This window comes from Neopelma chrysocephalum, unplaced genomic scaffold (assembly GCF_003984885.1).
Source record: "Neopelma chrysocephalum unplaced genomic scaffold, ASM398488v2 Primary Assembly neopelma1_26, whole genome shotgun sequence".
NCBI classification, from domain to species: Eukaryota; Metazoa; Chordata; class Aves; order Passeriformes; family Pipridae; genus Neopelma; species Neopelma chrysocephalum.
The window spans coordinates 2,834,304-2,857,766 of NW_020897695.1; the positions used below are offsets into that span (position 1 = coordinate 2,834,304).

Sequence of the window (23,463 nt, forward strand, 5' to 3'; positions counted from 1 at the left end):
CACTTTGGGTTACTTTGTTATAAACATGGTTTGTTTTTGTTTCATGTGTTCATCCTGACAGAGGCTTAAAGTTCTTGAAAGGGTTTTTGACAGAAGTGAAGAATGGGGAAAAGAATATCCAAACAGCTTTGAGTAAGTGCCAGTTACTTTATTCGTCATGTACTTCTGAATTTACATACTTGGCTACTTTCCTCTTCATTTAGAACCTGTATTTTCTTTTAGTCAGTGACAAGTGATGCAAATAGTCTCTAAGACCTAACATTTTTGAAAGCGCAGGGTTTTTTTAAATGGTTGCCTTGGGATGGGTTACTAGATAAGTGGTCAACATTGATTTATTAGCAGATAAAGATTCCTGTAACTGGCATACTTTTGACAGAGGAGACAGTCATATCTTAGGGAACCAAGAGCTTTGTCTCATTCCACTTTCTCTACTAGTTTGCAGCAAGAGTGCTCCCAAATTTGTAATTGCTGTTTTGTTAGTTTATTAGTTCCATGTGAGATTGGCCATCACTCTTTGAAATCACCTCTTTGCCAGTATGGCTGTGAATTGCCCGCATCCATTAGAAGGGAGTTTGTAACAGAGAAGAAGGAATTTTTTTCAAGCGCACAACTTCTGACACTTACCAAGACAGGCTAGTGGCCACAGCAAGTACAAAACAAAATATAAACCCCTCTTAGACTTGATTTGGTTATTCCTGAGGAAGGCCCTCTCTGTATGCATGAAGTCTAGTGTTATAATAATCCTTTAAAACAACTTTGAAACAGCTTTTTTTAGAGCTTTTATTTTACCTTCTTTTACACAGCTAAGCAGTCACCCTATAGGATTAGTAAAATGAACTACTACACTGAAGTATGTAGCAGCTCTAGGAAGTGGGATTGTAAATACACTGCTACCGTATGTGGGTGTTAAACACCATGGAAAGTCAAAGCATTTATTTGACCTTCTGAGTCTGAAGGCTTCAGCACTGAATTACTCCTTGAATTGCTCAGTGCCTGCAGCAGAGCCGTGCTGCTGGTTTTTTCCCGCTTTTTCATTCCCTTTCTTCCCCTGAAAAGTTCTTCCATATTTGTATCACCAGTGTAGCTTTGGTTTACTGTTCGAGTTTCACCCCGTATAGTATTTTCTCAGACTTCACATTTGCCTTCCTGTCTGTTAGAAAACTTTTTTACCATGAATGGGTTGGAAGGAGATTTGACAGCAGAGCTGACCCCAGTGCAGAAATCCCAAATCTGTCATCTCCTTTCAGTCATAACTTCAGTACTCTGACACAGCCATTATTTACATCCAGTGGCAGGAATATACCTTTAAATAGTAATTTCTAATCTCTGAGATCTCTTTGTGATGAAGACTTAAAACTGCCATACATCTGTGTCTTGATTTATAATTTTTTTTCTTTAAGACAATGCTTATGGAAAGACATTACGGCAGCACCATGGTTGGGTTGTCCGAGGGGTCTTTGCAGTAAGTATTTATCTTGGTTGCTGATAGAGCTGGGGGTCTTGTTCATGTGATCATATGTTGTGTAATTAATAAACTGTATTAAAATTCTAAGTATTAAAATTATTAGATTCCTTTGCCAGAACCTTATTTTCAAGGTGAGGATTGTGGTTATCACTGTTTGGTCTTAGGCTTTAAGAGTGGAACAGGCAGATCGCACTTGCATGCACACTTTTTTATTATGTGTCTTTAAGCACAGTCTTGCAGGGCTATTAAAGAAAGAAATGAAGATTTGAGGTTTCTTTTTTTAAGATTGATCTGTCTTTGAATATGAGCATTCAAGAAGGGTTAGTGCAGAATGTGTGGGGAGTTGAAGTAGAGTATATTGGCTAGAGAAAATTTTTCGTCCAGTCTGGCAGCTCCCCCTTGTGTTTGTCACTGGAAAATTATCACTGAAATTACAAAAGGAAAAAGGAGAGCCTCATCCAGGCAATAGTGACTTTGACTGGGAGAAACAGAAATGCTGGGGAAAGCTTTCTAAAAACCATTTTGAGAACTCAGTGCTGAAGTGTGTGACACTGGATTGGGAGCTCCCTTAAAAAACTGTACTTTATTTGGGGTTTGTATTTAATAAATTTCTAATGTATGCTATTTATTTGTACAAAATATGATACACAGACACTTCATAAAAATCAGGCCTCTCTGAAGATGTCTTAAACTGGGGATCTACACAAAAATAAAAACAAATAAAAATAAAATAGCTTCCTTTGTAGTTAAAATTCTTAACATATGCACGTACACATAATTAAATTAAAGCTATGCAGTCTAAGTGCAAAGAGGGAGGTCTTAGAAGTTTTTTTGTGGCTTTAGTTGTGTTTCTCTTCCTGTTCTGTTTTGCAAATATAAAAGCTTTGGTTCCTCTCCCAGTTGGCTCTAAGGGCAGCTCCAACATATGAAGATTTTGTGGCAGCTCTGTCTATAGAGGAGTGTGATCCTCAGGAAGAAACATTTTACAAAGGAATGCAGAGGGACCTCAACATTTACTTACCAGCCATGGAAAAGCAGCTAAATATCTTGGACGCTCTCTATGAAGTACATGGTTTGGAATCAGATGAGGTGGTATGACTACAGCAAGACCACATCTTAAAAATTCAGGGACTGTGTCTGTTAACAAAGATTTCTTCCATTTTGGTTTTTTTTGGACATCATTTCTGTTCATTGTATCTTTTCAGGTGGGAAGTGTGTTGAGATTGTTTTGGGGGAAGACTATGTGTGATTTTTATTTTTTTTGTTATGCTTGTTTTGCATTTAGATGCAGAGGTACTGTTTCTCTTTGGGTCATAACTGTGTCTGTGATGAATGTTTTTGACTGTTTCTCTTCTGCCTGTGCACTTCCTCTTTTCTTCACCTCATAAAAGTAACAGAGCAGAATTTGGCCTTTGCTCCTGTACCTTAGGAGAGACCTGCATGTGCAGCAGAGCTGTTGTGTGCTGTCAGCCCAGCACCCAGGCAGGCGCTGCTTGCTCTTCCTCTCCCACTCCCTGTGCCCGCTCCGTGCCATGGTGTAGGAGGGCAGAGGTAGTGAAAGTTATTGTTACTGTGGTAGCAGAAAAGGGCAGCTGAACACCAGCTTCTAATGCAGTGAGTTTGTCCCTTAATTTGGGTTGAGGCTTTTTAATGCAAATACTTAAATATTTGCATTAAATAAATATTTATTAAAGTAAATAAATATTTTAATCCAAATATTACAGACATCTTCACCACAGATGTGTGTGGCTGGTTGTCTGAGCAGCCCCAGAAACCAGCCTTTGAAACAGGGTGTTGTGTTCCCTGACCAGCTCCCAGTGTGTGCCATGGTTTCCCTGTCAGCTGCTGCCAGTGGACCACAAGAAATTTGCTGCCACAGACTGACAGAGCCCAGCTAATTTCAACAGTGCTTTACATAAGCATTTGAAGATCATGTCCATCATCCTGGCTTATTAAGGTTTTGGTGGGATTTTCTGTTTTAGGTTTTAGGAGTTTCTTAAATCAAAATCACACAAAACCAGAATATTTTCTTTTAAATTGAATACAGCTAGCAGTTTAAAAAGCAGATATCATTAGAATCCTACCTAGGCTGCCAATATGGGCAAAAATTTCATGAAAGTGGATGTGAAATGAAGAAAGTGTAGGGAAGCTAGAATTTGTGATGGAGCTATTATTACACGTTGGACCAATTACAAATCTTGAATTTTGAAATTATTTAGAAGTGACTGAAAATTAAGAAAGTAAGGTTTACCCTTTTTCCCATTTTGCTGATATAGATAGAAATGTGCTCCTTAGCATTGCTGCTATTAAGAATAATAAAGAAGTCCTTTTAGCTAGTGATATGGTTAAGGACTGTCCTAATGAGGTACTTAAAATTAGTAAGTCTTCGTAAGTACAGAAGTCAGTGTTGCCGTACTCACAGAAGTAATACTGGCTTTTGCTATGCTAAAAACCATGTTGTCAGTAAAATGAATGTATTGCAGACCTGCTGCCCTGCATTGCTCTGTGACAGGAGCCTCTCTCCACACTGAATACTTGATCTTTTCTAAAGAGCCTAGCATTGTGAGCTTTAAGAAAAGCATATGATACTTGAAGAAAAGGCCAACATCACACTTGTATAAAGAAAGATACCAGGACTCTAGTTAGGCATTTTATAGAATCATACAATATGCTGAGTTGGAAGGGACCCATCAGGATCATCAAGTCCAACTTCTGGCCCTGCACAGGACACCTCAAGAATCACACCATGTACCCAAGAGGGTTGTCCAAATGCTTCTTGAACTCTAGACAGGCTTGGTGCTGTGACCACTTCCCTGGGGAGCCTGTTCCAGTGCTCGACCACCCTTTGGGTGAAAAACTTCCTGATATCTAACCTAAACCTCCCCCAACTCAGCTTCATGCCATTTCCTCAGGTCCTGTCACTGGTCTCAAAAGTAAAGAGATTGGTGCCTGCCCCTCCACTTACCCTCGTGAGGATGTTGAAGTTTGCAATGAGGTCTCCCCCCAGTCTCCTTCAGGCTGAACACACCAAGTGACTTTAGCCACTCCTCATACAGCTTCCCCTTCAGACCCTTCACCATCCTCATTGCCCTCTTTAGGAAACTCTCTTATAGCTCAATATCTTTCTTATATTATGGTGCCCAAAACTGCACACAATATTCAAGGTGAGGCTGCCCCAGTGCAGAGCAGAGCGGAACAATCCCCTCCCTTGACCGGCTGGCGATGCTTTGCCTGATGCCACTCAGGGCACGGTTGGTCCTCCTGGCTGCCGGGGCACTGCTGACTGATGGTCAACTTGCCATAGACCAGGACCCCCAGTTCCCTTTCCTCAGTGCTTCCATTCAGCCTCTCGTTCCCTAGTCTGTACACACACCAGGGTTGCCCCGTCCCAGGTGCAGAATCCGGCACTTGCCCTTGCTAAACTTCAGAGTTATCATTGCCCATCTTTCTAATTTGTCAAGATCTCTCTGCAGGGTCTCTCTGCCCTCGAGGGAATCGACAACTCCTCCTGATTTAGTGTCGTTGGCAAACCTAGTATACCTTTGAGTCCTGTGTCCACGTCATTAATGAAGATATTGAAGAGAAGTGGGCTGAGGATGGGGCCCTGTGGAACCCCACTAGTGACCAGATGCCAGTCTGATGTTACCCCATTCACTATTACCCTCTGTGCTGGACCTGTGAGTGAGTTGCTCACGCATCGCATTACATGGTTATCCAGTTATGTGCTGGGCATTTTGTCCGGAAGGATACTGTGAGTGAGTATCAAAAGCTTTGCTGGAGTCCAAAAAGATTACATCTACTGGCTTTCCTAGATCAGCTAGGTGGGTTACCCTGTCATAGAAGGAAGTGAGGTTCGACAAGTGGGATTTTCCCCTCATGAAATCATGCTGACTGTGACAAAGACTGCGTTGCCCTCCAAATGTTTTTCAATACCTCCCAGAATAATCTTTTCCATAATTTTACCAGGCACTGAAGTGACACTGACAAACCTGTAGTTTCCAGGGTCTTCCTTCTTCCCCTTCTTGAAAATCAGGACAATGTTTGCCAGCTTTCAGTCAGCTGGGGCCTTTCTGAATTCCCAAGACTGCTCAAAAATCATTTATTTAAAGAGTGTGGCTTCCTTGTTCTGTCATTTTCTCTGAGTTGTGCCTGTGTGTAGTCCCTACGTAATCCAAGAGGGATCAGCAGGAATCAGGTTTGTTTTTTGAATTCTCTTAATTTAAGTAGTACATGGTTTGAGTACAAAGTCAAAAGTTTTGACCAAAGCTCTATTCAATTATTTCACTATACCCAGTGCTAAAAATGAAGCAGAGGGCTTTTGGTATTCAGCTGTCTGCTTCTTCTAAGAATGAATACAAAGAAACCACCCCTGCAGTAAAACAACCAACTCTTCACCCTCTGTGGCTTCCTCAAGGTTTTCAGCTGTTCTATGGGAAACTTTGCTGTAACAGTTTTTAACTTAATGCTCTGGAAAGGTAATGAAGACCACATTTCCACAAAATATCAGCTGGGTTAGGGGGAGACCAGGAAGAGATCCCTCTTCTCTAGAAATTAACTGTCAGATCATGACAAAAATTGACTTCCCTTTTGCTCTTAAGTTTTTCCAGTAGCAGGAAAGTGTATTCAGCACTTAAAATATTTGGAGGTATTTTTGAGTTTTCTGGGGTTTTTGTTTGGTTTGGTTCTTAACTATCAGGAGAACCACTAGTTTTTTAAGTGTGCTTCAGACCCATTGTTTGTTGCAAAAAATCAGGAGGCTATATTTCGTAGGTAAAGAACTTAACCACTTCACTGGACTACTAGCTTCAGCAATTACTAATTTCTTACTCTCTTCCGTCTTCTAATAAATAGAGAAAGCTTTCTACACTGTGTATCTTCTAATCCGCGTGACATCCTGCCTCAGAGCAGGCTTTCCCATCTTACCCTTCTGTGTAAAATTGGTCTTTCTGAACTCTGGAGTTGGTGCTTAAGAAAATTCTTAGGAGACCATGGCTTCAGGAAACTACTGCGTACTTGTTGTTAAATGGGGGACTTGCAGAGAAGGAATTGAGCAAGGTCTCCTTGCCTTCAAAAATTGCACTTCACCATGCACTGCTCTTGCAGGGCGTTGAGCACTTCAAGACTTACGAATGCTATCTTTGCAGTCAAACAACCACTGAGAAAGAAACCCATGCAGTGCGTTGCAGAGCTGAACTCCAAATTGTACCTTCTAAGGATGCGATAGATCAGATGGCCAAGTGGAAGCAAATGCACTGCTAGACAAGGCACCTTCTTTTCCTGTGGTGTCAGTTTGGCGAGCAGAGAGCATGGCTTTGGATTTTAATAATTGTAGAGAACAAGCAACTAATTTTTGGCCTTCAAATTTAGAATTGGAGAGAAGGTCGGTGTTTCCTGTTTGATTTGTTTGGTTTGTTCATTAGTTAGGGTTTTTTTCTTTGTTGTATTTGTTTTGGGTTTTTTAAAGGCTGACATTTATGAACAACTGACCTGCATACTGGTAGAGATCCATATGACTTAGGTAACAGCACCCTCACTCTGTATACTTTACATGAACTGCTTCAGTTTCTTAAATTGTGCTAAAGTTTTGCATCCCTTTCCTTTAGAAATGCTTTTGGCTGTTTCCTGCAATGTCTAGCAGTTGCATATTCTCAGGGATTTTACTTATCCGTGGTGAAATAAGAGTAATCACAGCCTTACCATAGGGGGAGTAAGGCTGCTTTTTGTGAAGTTAGTGTAGCTGAGTGTAGAACTCTGATACAGCATATGACATGGGCAGTGTCTGTCCAGTGCACATCCTTGCTGAGACATGGTAAATCCCAAAGCAATCTGATAAAAGTGCTATCTAGTACTGAATAATGACAGCATGTTTGAATAGAGGTCATGAACCCATCTTTGTTACATAGCATCATTGGCATTAGAGCAGAGCTCTCAAGTAGTTCCAGTCAAGTTCTGTTAGCAATGGGATGCTTTTATTTATTTTATTTATTTTATTGTTAATTTTTTAAAACAAACTGTGTTTTGGAGCCCCCTCTGCTATTTTAAGACACCATACTCAGTTCCATATTGAAGTTCTGTGACATTATAATTCTAGAATATGAACTGCATACTCAAGTGCTTTAGTGTAAACTTAAGCACATCTTGACAATGTTATACCATGGGTCTCCCTTTAACAGATGCACTGAAAGTTAAGGGCCATATACCTTCACTTACAAGCTTTTTGTAAAGCATCATCAGGATATAGGCTACAGCTGTTTGCTTTTAAAATGTTTCATGGTTTGAAAATTGTCACTTGGTTGACTGGATGTATAAAAAGTATGCCCAAAATATGCTCCAGTTGTTTGCAGCGTGCTTTCGCAAAGGCTTTCTAACCCTTTCTTTTAGTTATCACTTCAGCTTTTGTGAAAAGCTTTAAAGAACCTTAAACTGCCTTTCAGACACCTGGAAAGATCATTAGCATATTCCTACCCGGCTGTCTTTTCCTCTTCCTCAGCCTGGTATTTTCTTTCCATGCACTGTTCTCTGCCTTACTATCAGAGCTGTTGCTGTTGAAGCATCTCTCTATAAGAATGCAAAGCAGGAAGTTTTGTAAGTGATACAAATATAAACTTGGAAACTCAGACCTGAATTCTTTGGCAGGCAACGACACATACAGATGGAGAATGTGCGACTTTTCTCTGAAGTTTCACCCTGAGTTGACATATTTTACCGGGAAAACCACACTACTTTAAATTTGATTTCATTAATGAAGTTTAAATTGGGGGACTTCAGATTTGGAAGTTCTGCCTCATAGAAGTGAAAGCACGGGGGTTTTGGTTTTGCTGTTTTATTTTTTTTTATTATTTAGTTTTATTTCTTTTCTCTGGCCTGCATAGTGCAGATAACAAAACAAAAAATAAACAGGGTGAGGGTGGGGATAACAGAATTCAAGCCTTGCTTGCACCTTCTGTAGTCCCATGGTGAACAAACCCTGCAAACTACTGAATGCTCTAGGCAATATAAAATCACTCTTGTGCATAAGAGGTATCATAGCATATTTTGGCTCTGAGTAAACCCAGGCTGTAGCTGATGCTGCTCAGCTTACATGAGCATTTAAGCACTTGCTTCAAAGTTAGAACATGTCCATAGTATGCTTCACTTAAACACACGTGCACCATCCCACTGACATGCAGTTCTTCAAAATATAGTCTTTGACTGTCATTGTTAATATCCCTTCCTTAGTATAGGATTTCTCCCCACACACACTCCAGATGTGTTAAAGGTTTCATATTTTTGAATATGAAACATCCTTGTTTTCATTTCCTGATTTCTGTTTAACACTGTGTGTTAACTTTCTTTTGCTTTGCAGCATTCGAGGGGTCCAAAACTTGATTCCTTTATTTAAAGCCATTTTGAAAGTTTGAGATTTACGTCTACTTGAAACTAAACAAGTAAATTGCATTCCAGAATACAGGAATCAAACTGAAAACCAAGGCAGCTTGCTTTTATGGTTTCCTATTTTCTTTTTTCAAGCTAATTTTGGGCATACATTTTATCAATGTCAAGCTGAGCTTACTGAAAGTCTTACTTTACTTACTAAAATACCTTATATACATACTGAAATACATTGAAAGATGAAGAGAAGGTATATTGCCTCACACTTTAAATTTACTGAATTCTAAGGGCTTGTTTATGCCCCCAAAATCACCTCTTTGTGTAAGCATGACACAAACTCTGATGTCATAAGCAGTTCAGTCTGAAATACTCTGAAGTTTCCAGTCTGCATCATCTCTCAAATCATACAGCATCTGTCTCTTCTTTTGGAGCATTGTTAAGACTTTTGTCAGACTTTTATATTATTTCATTATAATAAACTTATTTTAAATAAGCATGTTTTAAAATCTCATTTTCTCCTTGCATGGATTTTGTTTCTTTTATTACAATATAGGGCCTAAGATGCTCTTAAAGAGGACTGCATCTGTTCTGTGTGGACAGTCAAAAACAGTGTGTTTCTGGTTCACAGAAACTACCTGTAGATATATTTGTATGAAGAATGTTGACACACGTGGAGGCTGTCCAGATTACGAGAATAAAAGCTGTGTCTGGCATATGGTTGTGGGTCCCTGGCCAGTGTAAATATGTGAAGATTGTAGTTACAAAACCTAGCCTGGCAGTGTGAGAGGAATTTCTGTTTTCATGTATTATTTGTCCTTCTTTTGCCTGTGTAACAGTTCGTTAGGATACATGCCCGGAATAAAACAAGTGCACAGATATTCATCCACACAAAACATCTTTATTACAGTGAAAATAGTAATAATAACAATAAACTTAGTGAAAGGACCAAAAACTAAAAGAGATACAAAATAATTACCTTATCGTGTGTTACTACGAACAGCATTCAATACGGTGTAATCTTAACTGGTAAAAAGGGATGCCAAAAGAGGGATCTTAACACTATATTATGGATAACGCGATATTGGTTAGTAAAGGGGAAATTAAAGGAAAAATACTATGATATTAAAAGGGAACAACTTATTCAATAATAAAGGGGAATTAAAGGGACACTAAAAGGATTAAAAGGTCAAAAACTTAGTTCTCTCGGTTGCTTCCTATCAAAAACTGTGCTTACCCACACAGACAGGCCAGGGCTACCAGGATCTGCAGCAGCTGGTCGGTACCCATGCTTAGCGGGCGTCCCCGCGGAGCAACACAGTCTCGATGGTAGGATGAGTATCGCTCAACTCAGCAATCCTGACACCCCATATTTATCAGTTCCACATTACACTACGTAGGGCCAGTACGTAGTATAAGGTGATGCCTGAATGGCAGCCAAACACTGCCTAATCATTACCTAATGGCAACAGTCTGCGCATGCCCTACTTGTGGGGCAAGGGGCGAGCGACCCCTACCCACATAATTTTCCTCCCACCATCATCTTTCTCACCCCTATGTATGACCTCTACTATTGTGTTTCAAGGGTAGATGTATCTATCTTGCAATATGTAGCAAAACCAAGGAAGAACTCAGCTCTGATAATAGGGGATATCAGGCTGACTTGCTAAAAAGCACAATGGACCTTACAATTAGCTTGTGCCATGAAGTTACATTGTACCATACTCTAGATGGTTTCACATCCTAATATGATTTTCTTTATCACCCTCTATGCTCCATTGATCATCTAATTCAAAAGTACCCCCTTACAGCCTGGTCTTGAATCTCTTCCATAGAGGTCTGGGACCCAGCAGAGGCATTTTCTCAGCTGCAGAAGAGCAGATGAGACAAGTCCCTGCCTGTGTCTAACCAGCCCTGTGGCAGGGGAAGGATGCATGTATCCTGTTGCAGCAGCACTGCTCAGCTACAGCTGGCTGTCTCCCATGGGATACAGGAAAGGGATCCCTTCTAATTGCAGTAAGCCCCAGAGCATCATCCTGCAAAGGCTGAGAGTTGCTTTTGCTTCAGCAAGGACTGAGCTCTGGCAGGAGCCTCAAACTCATCATCACTGTATCTCACCTGCTGGGGCTGAGCTGGTGGGTAGCTGGGCACCTCAGTGAGGAACTAATAGTTCAGAAGGCCTTCCAGGGCAGAAGTCACATTCTTCTTTTACCACTGCAGGGTTTCATTCATCTCCTTCCTAAGGAAATGAGCAGGTTATCAGTCAGGAGACCCTGTCAGTTCCAGCAAAATAACAACAGTTGTGTTACTGATGCTTTTAGAGGTTTCTCTAAGACACTGTCTTGGCCCTATTCCATGGGCATGTGGAAATGACTTGTCATGTTCGTTGCAGCCATGGCACAGATTGCTTTGGTAGCTCTCCTGAAGCATCAGCTGTGCCACAATCAGAGTCCATTTCACTTTCTGACCTGGCAGCTCCTCTGAAGCCACGCTTTTACATGTCACAGTTAGATGGTAGAGCTCTGTCCTACACAAAGTCAGCACTTCTGGTGTTGGTATCCACGCTGTTTTACACTGCAATAGACAGCTGTAGCTTTTCACACCGAAATGAAGAGGGTGTATGTAGAGACACTGGAAGAGGTACAGAGTCCATCAAAACTTCCCTCACATGCAGTGTTAAAATGAACTGTTTCCTTTTCTCACTTGAAATCACAGGATGATGTTCTAGCAGAAAGACAAGGTTTTAGCTTTCCATACGGACATGCAAGAGACAAGTTGAACAAATCTCTGTTTTCGCTAGAGAAGCAGTGATTTGCAACTTGCTGCAGCCATGCAGACAACTTCTTTCCATTGACATTTCTGGACTGGAAGAGGAGGAGGGATGTGTTTGGGGGCCATCATGTATTACAGTGTCCAGAGACCTGCCCCTTGACTGTCAGTACTTGGACAAAACCCACAAGCTAACGCCTCAAAGCCCCGCTTCTACCTGTGAGCTGCAGTACTGATTTGCCAACCAGCACTGTAGTGCTCTATTTTACAGCTGAAATGTGTCCATGAGCAGAGGGAGCAGGACATGTTGGCTGTGGCAAGGAGGTCTGCAGCTGTGTGGAGGGACTGTGAGCACAGTTGTTGGTCTCCTCTGCAAAATGCCTTGTTCTAACCAGCCCAACACAGACCAGCAGCACTTCACAGACATGTTCTAATAGAAATCCCATACACAAAAAGATACCTCTCAGGGAAGTGTCACCTCACTACAACTTCCACTGATTAAGAAAAGCAAATCTGTTGCCATTACAGGATCCCAGATGAATATCTTCCCAGGGAAAAACCCCAGCTTTGACAGTTTGCCATGTTAGTTAGTAAAGGTCAGGAACTGTGAGAGTAGCTGCTAAATTCCCGTCCCTCCAGAAATCTAGATCCATGGTTCAAAATTAAAAATGGCATGCTGAATGTGTAGGGTTCATAGGAACATATAGGTGCTGCTGTTAAAATCAAAGAGGATACATTAGATTCAATAATGATCAAAATATCCATTAATATTGGTTTCTTAGGGTTCTCCTGTATGGATAAAACATACGTTTTCTAAATTTAAGAGGAAAAGGCAATGCAAGCTCACAGCACCAAAGCTATGACCAATGCAATGAGGCAGAGTGAAACCTTTGCTGGGTTGGTTTCTTTATAGCCCAGCTGAAAACCCTGCTATGCTGGGGGCATGGGGCTGGCGTGCAGTTTTGCTGCCCTGTGGGAAATACAGTGCTATTAAAATGCAGAATATGTGCCCATAGTTCAGTGCTACAGCAAAACATGGAATATAGGTTTTAAACACCAATTTTATGTGTTTATGCAAAGTTGTTCCCTGAATTGTAGCCATGACGAGAAAAGTTTTCTTTATCATTTGGGGACTGGTGGAATATGTGTCAAGCACGAGTACGTGGACTAAGGAAAGGAGTTGCAAGAGATACTGCAGTGTGCCAGACACTTCTAGACATTGGTACAACCAAGCTAAGTGTCTATCCATCTGGAATATTTCTTCCAAAATATTACCATGTGTTTTTCAATATATTGACCCAAATATATGTATTAATTAACAGATATTTATTCGTCTCCTTTTGTGTCTAACACAGGTTTTAGATTTGTTTCTTGTGTGTTACCATTTAAAAAAAAAAAAAAATCAGCCTCAGAAAGCTTCCCTACCCTACCAGAAGCTGCGCTGATGGTAGTGCAGGCTCAACCCCCAGCTTTGGGGATTAGGGTAATAGGCTTTTCCAAGTTTTGTTGTGTTCTTGCATTCTCCTAACCTTCACCTTATACCAGCCTATATTACTTTGCTGGGGTTCTGGTAAAATCTCTCCAGGGTCTTCCACTGTTTAGCCACTGCTTTAGTGAGATATCACCATTAGTGCAGGAGTTCTGCAGGCAGCAGGAGAAGCTGAAATTGGTGATACTCGTTTCCTTCCAGAGCTGTCAGCCAGGGAGTCACTAAGATGCTGCTTCCCTGAATGGGTCCTGGTGCCAACCAGCAGCATTTGGCCACTTTCCAAGTGTGTACCTAACTGCTTTCAGCAAGATGCACTGGTGTGTGGTCTGTGCAAAGTCCTGCAGTGATGCCAAAGAGAAAACAGCTCACTATTTTCTCAAAATCAAACAGATCTGAGACTTCAGAATGCATTTTGCATCAATTTGTTTGCACCAGGGCTCCTGCTCCAGCTATGGCATTCTGCCAAAATAATTTCCAATCAGTTTAGCATCTGTTTCCAGTGTTGGTATCACCAGCTCATCTGTAGTCTTCAGAGACCAGACGTGCCTCACATAGTTTCCTTTCCTATAGGTCATAGTTTTCCACTTGCTTTCTTACTTAGCAGCTAGTACCCAACCTCCTTCCTGCAGGCGGGAGGAAGCTGGTACGTTCAGCCTGCACAGCCTCTGCTGTGCTGCCACCCCTCGCCCACCCTGCTTGCTCCTCAACATGACATTTGAGCCGTGGTCTCAGGTATTCGACACTCACTGAGCCCGACACTCCACGTCCCACACACTGAGCAACAACCAGCTTTCCCAAACCAACAGCTTTTTGGGGTGTTTGCAGTAGGATGCTATGGGTGTCTCTGTGAAACCTGTGCCCTTCTGAGCACTGGGGTGACTGGGAGAGCTTTCTTGCCAAAAACACAGTGGGAGACCCTTGTCAAGACAAAGAGGCCCACTCTCCTGCACAGAGCTTCATTCTGTCCCCTTGGCCCTGGTATGAGGCACTGACAGCCCTACCTCAGCAGATGTGCCAGCCAGGCACAGGAACCTTCTTGTACATGCTTTTCTCCTTGTCAGGGACACAATGAATGTTCCAGTCACTCATTGGATCCTGCCAGGACATTTCACAATTTATTTTCTTCAATCCAGCTTACTGAATTCCTTTTCCCCACTAGTCTGTTAAGGATCTATATTCTCTCACCTTTAAATTACAGTGCACTCTCAATGTATAAATAGTCATTGTTACTTATACTGCCTCACACTTCATCAGTCACCTTGAGCAGGCTACTCTCCCGTGGGGCTCAAACCAGCCCCTGGACAGAATCTGGGGAAAACCCCAGATTATTTCAAAGAACTTGCTTCTTATCAGCCAGCCCAAAAGTTTCTTCATATAGCACTTTGTTTCCTTATATCAGTCTTTTACTTGTGTGGAGAGTTCCAACATCCAGGCTATGCTACTTCTGAAATAGGACTCTCTCTTGTCCAAGCTTTTCTGCTTTGGATAAAGTAATTAAATATTAATTTACATTTTCTTAACCCTATATTATTAGGCAATTTTCACAACCTGTATGTACCTGTTATCCATACAAAGAATGGATTTATCTGTCCACCTTCAGGTTTTTTTTTTGTCCACTGACCATCTCAAATGGAGCTCTGCTTTCTGCTCTGTTGATAGAGATGCCTAAAAACACATAAAAGTAGGATATTCCTGCACAAATAGAACTTTTAAAACCAGCTATTTGTTATCACCCTTTTTATTAAAACAGAAAGAAGCAACGAAATAATCTACTGAGAGAGTCCTGCCTTAAAGAACTTTTCTTACAAGTTTCAAAGTTTGGAGAAACCAAGGGAGGGTCTGGAAAGTTGCCTTGCTTTATATCCCTAAATAAATAGACATGTATGACCATCTTGGTAAATCACAGCTGTCAAGCATGTGTCTCTCAGCCTCAGTGACAACCTTCAGTTGAGCCACAAACGGTGAGGGTGTGGAGGGGAACTCCTTCCACTCCCAAATCCTGGTGCAATGCATCTGCCATGGATACAGCAGTGAAACTTGGACATGAGTGTTGCAAGGAAAGAGAGAAACCTGAGCCACCTGGCATCACCCCACAATGCTGCAGATGCCCCGTTGCTGAGACATCGCTCACGGCCTTTTGGGGGATTTTGCATATCAAGGGAAGCTTTACCTGTCTTTACCCTGCATCTGGAGTCGCGCCATCCTCACGGCTGCAAAATACAGGGGCAGTACTGGTAAAGAGAGGATGGGTTTCCACTTCCAAATGGCCTAAGAGATTGCTGAGTGCAGGAGAAATAATCCCATTATTTGCATGTCCTTAGGGCTTGGTTCTTCCTTGCCTGTACCCAGTACAAACTCCATAATGTCAAGCTATTTGCCCCATGGGCTAGTCACAGCAATTCAATCCTCTTAGCCATGTGGTTACTCCCTGACAAACCTATAGGACACTATTGCTTATGAAATAATGTGGTAGTGTGGAGCAGAGAACAAATATTTGACATGTTTAAATTAGCATAACAGCTTGGTCTCGGACAGTTTAAGAGCTTACTTACCCAAGGCAGCAACAGGTACAACTCTCCAGGCTTTATTTAGAAGCTGTAATCCTGCAGCATTTCACACCAGATAATGTCTTGCTAAAAAAGTCCTGGCACAGAGTAAGCCTCTCTGCCCCTCGCTGCACCCACCAAAGCCAGTGAGATGGCCAGCATTACCCCACTGGTCCCACGCCTCTGCTTTGGGGTTGCTGCAGGGTTTGACAACTAATCTCTGGTCAAATGACGGCAAGACAGTAATGCGTCCCTACAGTCACCAGATGGTTTATGATGGTTTGTCTGAATGTACTGGAGCATCAAAGCTTAAATCCAGCTTTTTATTGTACTTTACAACCAGCCTCCCTGTGGGTCTTGGCCCATAATATACACATTTCAACAGACCACTTCTGGACAATTCAGTTGCCTGAACTATTCCTTGTTTCTTACCTCTAATCAGTCATTCTCCCCTTTAAATCTGCTAACAACTCAAAACCTAAGCAATTCTTAATATTCTCTTTCTTCGCATACCCTGTCTTCAGAGCAGTAGTGCCAGGTAGGTAAGATGTCAAACACAACAGAAATTTATAGAAGAAATTATATTGCTATAAACTGTCAGTGTTGCCAGTTTCCTCTACATTCCATTTTCCAATCAAAAACCTTCAAGAGCAAGGCATCGGAAGCACCAAACATAACGTGTCCCAAATGTCTGGCTGGCTCAGGGCAGCCTCTCCCTACTTATGCATGGTAAGTTTCATTGGGGAACATGGCTAATTGAAATGACAAGGGCAGCAAACAATGGGAGCTCTTTTCTTCCAAACAAAATTAATCACTAAAACGTTTCTGGACCCCCATGATGGGATTGGGGAACACATGGGGTCCCCAAGGTATTCTCTGCTTGCTCCACCAACTTGGAGATGCTCTGCTTAAGAGAGCAAAGGAAAATAAATATTACATGCCTGCATTTCCAAGTCTTAAACCAGCATTCAGTAGTGGTTCGGTGGAAAATACCATTGGGTGCCACTTCCTCCTGGAAGGGTGACAGTGAATAACTGTCAAACCCTCCTTCTCCAACCCCTCACCTTTACCCTACACAGAGGATACTGCAGACTCTGACAGGGCTCTGACTCCTCTCCAAGATGGATCTTGAAAGCTTCCTCCATACCTGGCACAAAGGTCAAAGACATTTTGCCATGGGCTTGAATTTAATGCTGATGTCAGTTTGTTCACTTATTAAATGGTGACACTTTAGACTGGCTAAGAGAGGGTCATCAGTTGCTGAGTTTCTAAATATACTAAACATGCTGCTGTGTGTGTAGGTTAATGTTACCTTCTCTTCCTCCTGGCTGATTTATTGTGCCATTAGCTCAAATTCCTGCTCTGTCAAGCCCCTGTGTTTGTGTGGTTGCACACCAGTCAGGCAGGCTCCCAGCTGCACCTGCAAAACAGCTTAGGGAGTGCTTTGTCCTTTCCTGTCCTTTGTCCTGCAGGAGATGCCACCAGTACTGTTACCCTGGGAACTGCCCAGCAGACAGCTTTTCCTGAAGAAGATGAGATGCTCTGATGCATATGTGGCGGCATGAGGCCCCTTCCCACTCTGACCACAATGGCCAGAGTGGCTCCTGCTCCATGCAGTGCCCTGCTGCACCTCTTGGCTTTGCTATCAGAGGCTTTAATGGCTTCAGCTCCTTCTCCCTCCTTTCCAAAGAAAATCCTGAGCAGTAGTCCATGCAGGGAGGGCTACTTGTTCAGCAGTGCATGGAAAGGCTGTAGCAAAATACAGCTGTTTAAAGCCTATTCTCTCTCAAGAAGATTATGCATCCAAACTGGACCCTCCATCAGATGCTCAGGAAATTGTCAGAGTGAATTAAGAGCCCTAAAGGCCAGGGCTGTAACTCAGTGCCTTTTAAGTGCCAAGATTTTGTTGGGAGTGGAGGGAGGGAAGTAGCCACTAATGTAATTTCCATCAAGAATACACTCCTCTAATATAATTTGGCCTGGCCACCCTTTCAAATGCAGCCTTTCCTCAGCTGGCCTGGTTCAGGGCCATCCTCTTAAATGCCCCAGTAATTACTGATGCAATGAAAACATGTGCCCAGGCTTTGCTCTGGCCTTTTCAGCCCTGGAGTGATACCAGCTTTCAGCATAGAGCACATTGCTGGGCATGTAACTGGACACATAAATATGGGGGGGGGGGTGTTCGCTGACTATGTTCAATAAAGACACAAATGGCTCCTTTGCTCAGGCTTTGTTCCTTTTTTGTCTTTGGTTAAGGTTTGGCAGTGCTCTAATGGTCTGCAAGTTGCATGGTCCCTTACCAGATTAATAAGCATCAGTTACTCTGATCCAAATTCCTGATCCAAATTTTAATTTCACCAGTTGCCTGCTTTAGTTGTCTTTTTGCCAGCACCTTATGCTGCTGGTAGCAGAGTTTGTTAGCCTGTTACTCTATGCTTTCCTTGAAAGGGAATGGTTTCCAGAGAAGAGACACTTGCCCTGCCATATCCATCTCCTTAGGCAAAAACTATCAGAGGAAGAAATTTGAAAGTATGTCAGAAAGTGGTCTCTGTTGCCTCACTCTTTGTGAATTAAAACATGATTTTTTCAACAGCTCTTTAAAGATCTCCTTGCAGCCTTGTGCATGATACGCTTGAATATCACCAAAGAATCACAGAACAGCACTGGTTTACTTCTCTTGGGTTCATTTTGGTCATCTTTATTTAATACGTCTCCTGATTGTATGTGGCAGCCAAGTGTCAAAGCTGTTGAATTGTCCCCAAAAGCAGTTAGCTGGGGACTTATTACTATTATTCCTCATAAACAGCTGGTGCTCAAGGACAGTGACTATTCTGGGGGACTCCCACTTTAAGGATAACCACCAATCCCCTCTCCCCTTGTTCAAATCAGTGGGACTGAAGTATTTGCACCATGCAATTTTTAGAAGGTAAGAACTGTGACTAAGGGGCTTTGCTGCAACATTTACAGGGCTGTAACAAGCAGATGTTAGAAAAGGGATGAAGTGAGAGACTGAAAGAGAAGCTGATGAAACCCAGAGCCTGCAGAGCAGCGAGGGCATTGCAGAGTTTTGGAGAAGCTACAAAGGATATGAGCTTTGGTACCATTAAAGGAAACCATAAGAAGAAAGAAAGGAGGAGATGAGGTGCACGGCCAGATTTATGGGCAAGGATAGCATTGTCAGCTACAATTTTGAATGATTTGAAGTGAAGAAAGAAATGACATAGGCATTTGGGAAGCCAGAGAGGTGAGTGTCACGGAAGCCAAGCTTTTAGAAAGGACAGGCAGAAAATATACCACTCCAAAGACTCATTTGTTCTCTGTCTGTCAATACACTTCCATTTCCCCTGCGGACAGGCAGCACTGCCCTTTTCTAGGATGCCCTGTTATACAAAAAAGCCTTGGTCCAACAGATTTGCAAGCTGCTACGGCAAGGCAGTACCCTCTTTCTGAAGCCTGGGTGCCAGCTGCTGCAAGTGTCTGAACCCTAGGTGCCAACATCACCATTCCCATTGTCCATCAGCACACTGTGCTGTTCCTTTCTGGTTTGCAGCTATCAACTCAGTCTCTGGTAGGAGTTACAAAGCAGCCAGTACATTATCAGGTAGCAGGAGGAGATAATCCCCCAAACCACAGCCCAAAGCCTTATTAAAAACCAGTACATTACAGATTCCAATCAGAAATCAGTGAAAGGGGAGCTGTTCTGCTCATGGCATGTTGCATGGGTCATTTTGGGGCTGAGGCAGCAGCAAGCCCAGGAGCAGGAATGCACACACTCCCAGACTGTGATGCACATCAGTGTGCCTGCACAGAGCTGGATCCAACGGCAGGCAGGGAGAGGCAGCTGGCATGGGAAAGGAGGTATTGGGTTTTTTCCCTCCCCAGCATCTTAAACTAGGTAATTATATTTTAAAACTGTGTTTTTAAACCCAAAATTAAATAAGTGAAAGTAAGGAGATAGGGGAACTAAGGTAGCATGATTTATTGACATGAGCTGCTAATATACGCAGTGTAATTACATATGTTTAATCATATATTAAGTGCAAGCTGAATTTTTGGTATACATGAATACAGTGCATGACATAAGATCATAATGGTTTTGTACTTGCCTAGAGTTGCATACTAATAATTAGAAAACTCTCCCACAAGCAATTTGCTGCTACACAAGGCCTTGGAACTGAAATATCCCAATTAACTTTTGAACCAGTCTTGGCACAATGTGTAAAGAAACTCAGAGAAGGAGGGAAGACAACTCGCAGCAGACCAGGGTACCACCCAGCTGAAGAATCCCCAATTAATGATAAATCAGCTATGTCAGAAATAAGGACGAAGGATTTCTTTTGCAGCCTTTTAAATCATATATACTTAACACCTTCCCAGGTGTCTTTTTCATGCTTTATCATCTGAGGGTAATAAGGCAGTAAGATAGTATGAAACAGGTTTTTTTGCTTCCTTACATTTTACATTACTTTCTTTCTGTTAAGATACCAAATTGTTTGTGTTGTATTAATAAAGTCCATTTAAAATCCATGCCTTACAAATGTTCTCAGACTGACCAGACTGATAGGCCCTTTTCTGAGCATGTGCATCACAGTACAGTTTCACCTAGGCAATCACATCTCCTGTTTACATATTCTACGATCTTAGCTCTGTTACTTTAATGCCCTTTGGAGGTAAGGAGCTTTTAATTAAAAATGATTGAACTTGAAACTGAAAGGCTAGTGGGATTACCAAATTTCTCAGAGACTCCAGCCTTCTGGGGAGTAGAGATGAACTCCTTGGAGAAGGTGAGGAGTTCAGATGAAGTGTCTCCAAGCCCAGGATGGTTACACTCAGCAGATGCCTGGGGGCTGGCCAGCAATCAAGAGAACCTCCCAACGTATGCTCCTGTGTGGCAGGATGCTGCTGGAACCTGCTGCTTCCACAAGCACAGGAAATTAAAACGCAGCTGTGCTAGTGCCCAGATTTTCAGAGTTTGTGGCAAATTTCTTGCCCCAGTGGTTCCTTGACCATTTATTAAGACCTCAGTTAAAAAAAAAAAAAAAAATTGAACTATTGAACTGGGCTACAAATGCTGGTGGCTTGGCTTCATAGCGACACAAATAGCCCAGGTAAGTGATAGTTATGAAGAGTACACTAATTTTCTTTCTTTTTTTTATCAATGATTGGTGGTTTTCAGTATAATTTTGGAAATCCATAGTTAAAGTATTTTAGGTAGGTGGTAAAAGTTGCATGCATTTTTTGATTACTTTAATGCATTATCATTATGAAGCAAGATCCACATTTACTTAACCTTTATGGAAGTGCCAGTGTACGTGCAGCTGTTGCAGTGCTGTCACTGGTACATATAAGTCACACATTTCACAGAGTCCTGAGCAAGATTTACCATAAAGCAGAAAAGAGTGGCTTGTATGAAAATAATGCCTAGATTTAAGGCTTTTAGTCCTTCGTTTCATTTGCTGTTATAGACACTTTTTCACGTAACATTTAATAGGCTTCCCCATGTGAAATATGCTCTTTAATACTTGCTAGTAAATAAGTATATAATTACCCTGATTCCTATCAGAGCTGAGTGAACTTTCTGGAAAAACAAAACAAAACAAAACAAAACAAAAAAACAACAACAAAAAAAATGTACGTTGCACAATATGAATGAGCATCCATAAACACGCTACTCCAAGATTTGATTTACGGCAATACAAAAGTGAGCACATACACTGGGAGTATCCCAGACACAATAGTGGAAACAGCGAGTGGAGAAGGGGACAGGATAGTGTATAACTGGTATTTGAATGATGATGATCAGGTGGACAAGGGGATGAAAATGAAGAGACCCTCCAGTGTAGACACCAGAGTGAAAGTAATGTGCATGTGGTCATGCTGTGATTTCAGGTAGGTCACCGACGCTGTCCCAGCCCCTTGGGGTCAGGTAGTGCCCAGCCAGCTCCGCACAGAGGTAAAACATACAGAAATAGGTTCCTTCTTTATTATCTTCCCTCCTTGTCTGATTTTATCCTGGGAGAGAACTTCTTGGCTATTTCACAGTTTATTTGTGCATTTTGTCCTTTGTTGTGGTCTGTGTTGCAGGCCTCCTGTGACTGCTTGCATTTCCACGCATGCACACGAGACACACACAGACAAATGTCTTTGCCTGAAGGTGAAGTCAACCAGCTTTTTTGGCTGATTTGTTGATTCTGAAATCACTTACTGAAGGGCCTCTACTCCTTTCACCATTGGAGCGAAAGGAGTATTGTTAAGCTTAATGTCGCTGAAGTCATTGGTGATACAACATTTGCAAAGTTCACGTTGTAATAAAAGAGAAAGTCCCTATAAACACCACATTCAAGATATGCTTTGTGTTTATGCTGGGAACGGTTAAAGACAAAAACTCTGAAGAGCCTACATCTGGGTTTAACAGTGCTGACTAGAGGTAATTGTTACACAATATTCCTGGTTGATGAAACTCAGTTTCCAGTAGCTTAATGTTGCTTTTGTGATGGAGAGCAAGTTGCCATCCACAGCTGCATGAAAGTCTTACTGGCACACACTGTTTGACATTTCTCTATTAAGACAGAATGAAGTGGTCCTATTTTTTCCCAATCTGACGATTTTTAAAAAAGAAAAATATCTCAAAATGGCCATCAGCAGCATGACGTCTATTTGTTTTCACACAGAGGTGGGTGGGGTGTTTTTTAGTCCCAGTCCTTCTTGGTTAGATGATAGTGTAGCACCTACCACCCTGCTACAAGTGGGATGCTACCCACCTCCGCTCCTTCATGTGAAGTATCGACACTGTGTGGAGTCAATGTAGCAATAAGAAGTGCATCGCAATTTTCCATAAGACCTAAAATTAAAGAGAATATCTCAGTTTCAAAATATGCTACGGTTCACATTATATGGTTTCTGGATGTAACTATCTGTAGGAGTGAAGAACATCAGAATATGTCATATGCAGCAACATATGGGAACCAAAAAAGGAGAGTAACTTCTATCATGCTCCACTGTGTTCTCCTTTGTCAGCAAAATAGAAGTCCAGGAGAAACTGCGAGTGAAGGCTTAACGTCCGGTAATGTCAATTAAAAAAATAAAATCCCCATTGACAGCAGGACTTGAGCATTACATGGGAGTGGATGCAGAAGGCCTTGATGCCCATGGGAACTGTGTAATGAAATATCTGAGGCTCTGAGATAAGTGTTTTTCCAGTTACTCCCAATAGCTTCAGCAGGTGTTACTGTGCCTGTCCTCTAACTTATTTTTCATGTACTTGAGATAATGAGAGTGACACATTCCCACCTTTGAAATTAAAAAAAAAAAAAAAGTAAATGGAGGCGTCCTTGCAAAATAAGGAACACCAGAGATTTTTGTCTTTCTACTGACTTGAACTGAACTGCAGTGACTACCCACTGAAGACCTGACCAGAGATGTTAATAAGCATTTTAATGAGTTTTTATTGCTGACATATGTCTAAGTGAATAACCCATCCACAGTGCCAAGATGTGGACTAAGCAGCCTTAAAACTATGTCCTTGGATAACCCACATTCTCAGACAAACGTAAAATCTAAAGTGAAGATGTGTGAAATACGAGGAGGAGTTTGTGGGCTGGAAAGAGTAGAAAATGGAAAAATCAGTTGCGGCAGAGTTCGTGGGGGAAAGGTTCTTTGGGATGAAACTCCCATGTGAGTGCCATGCTCATATACTCAGCCCACTTTACTCATGATTCACAGCTTTTTCTTTAGTTTGGTAGATAATCTTCAGACTACACACATAAAAAATAAAGAACCTCAGTTGCTCTTCACAACTTCGATATATGCAAAGCGAAATTTATAAA

The 23,463-nt window shown here is 41.9% G+C and overlaps 2 protein-coding genes across 4 annotated transcripts in view; one reads left to right on the forward strand and one right to left on the reverse strand.

Moving 5' to 3' along the window:
• The window catches only part of PLEKHA8 (pleckstrin homology domain containing A8), a 50,430-nt gene that overhangs the window by 22,270 nt on the left and 4,697 nt on the right, over nt 1-23,463 (forward strand). The window contains exons 12-14 of one of the 2 annotated variants that reach the window (XM_027675333.1): nt 62-132; nt 1,401-1,462; nt 2,366-3,877. In XM_027675333.1, the coding sequence (XP_027531134.1) occupies nt 62-132; nt 1,401-1,462; nt 2,366-2,563 (331 nt within the window). In that variant the 3' untranslated portion in view covers nt 2,564-3,877. Of the gene's footprint in view, nt 1-61; nt 133-1,400; nt 1,463-2,365; nt 3,878-23,463 lie in introns of those variants that run through there. The other variant, XM_027675334.1, reaches the window with a different exon arrangement.
• The window catches only part of COLQ (collagen like tail subunit of asymmetric acetylcholinesterase), a 45,475-nt gene continuing 40,394 nt past the window's right edge, over nt 18,383-23,463 (reverse strand). For both annotated transcript variants that reach the window (XM_027675336.1, XM_027675335.1), the window contains exon 17: nt 18,383-22,478. In XM_027675336.1, the coding sequence (XP_027531137.1) occupies nt 22,409-22,478 (70 nt within the window). In that variant the 3' untranslated portion in view covers nt 18,383-22,408. The remainder of the gene's footprint in view (nt 22,479-23,463) is intronic.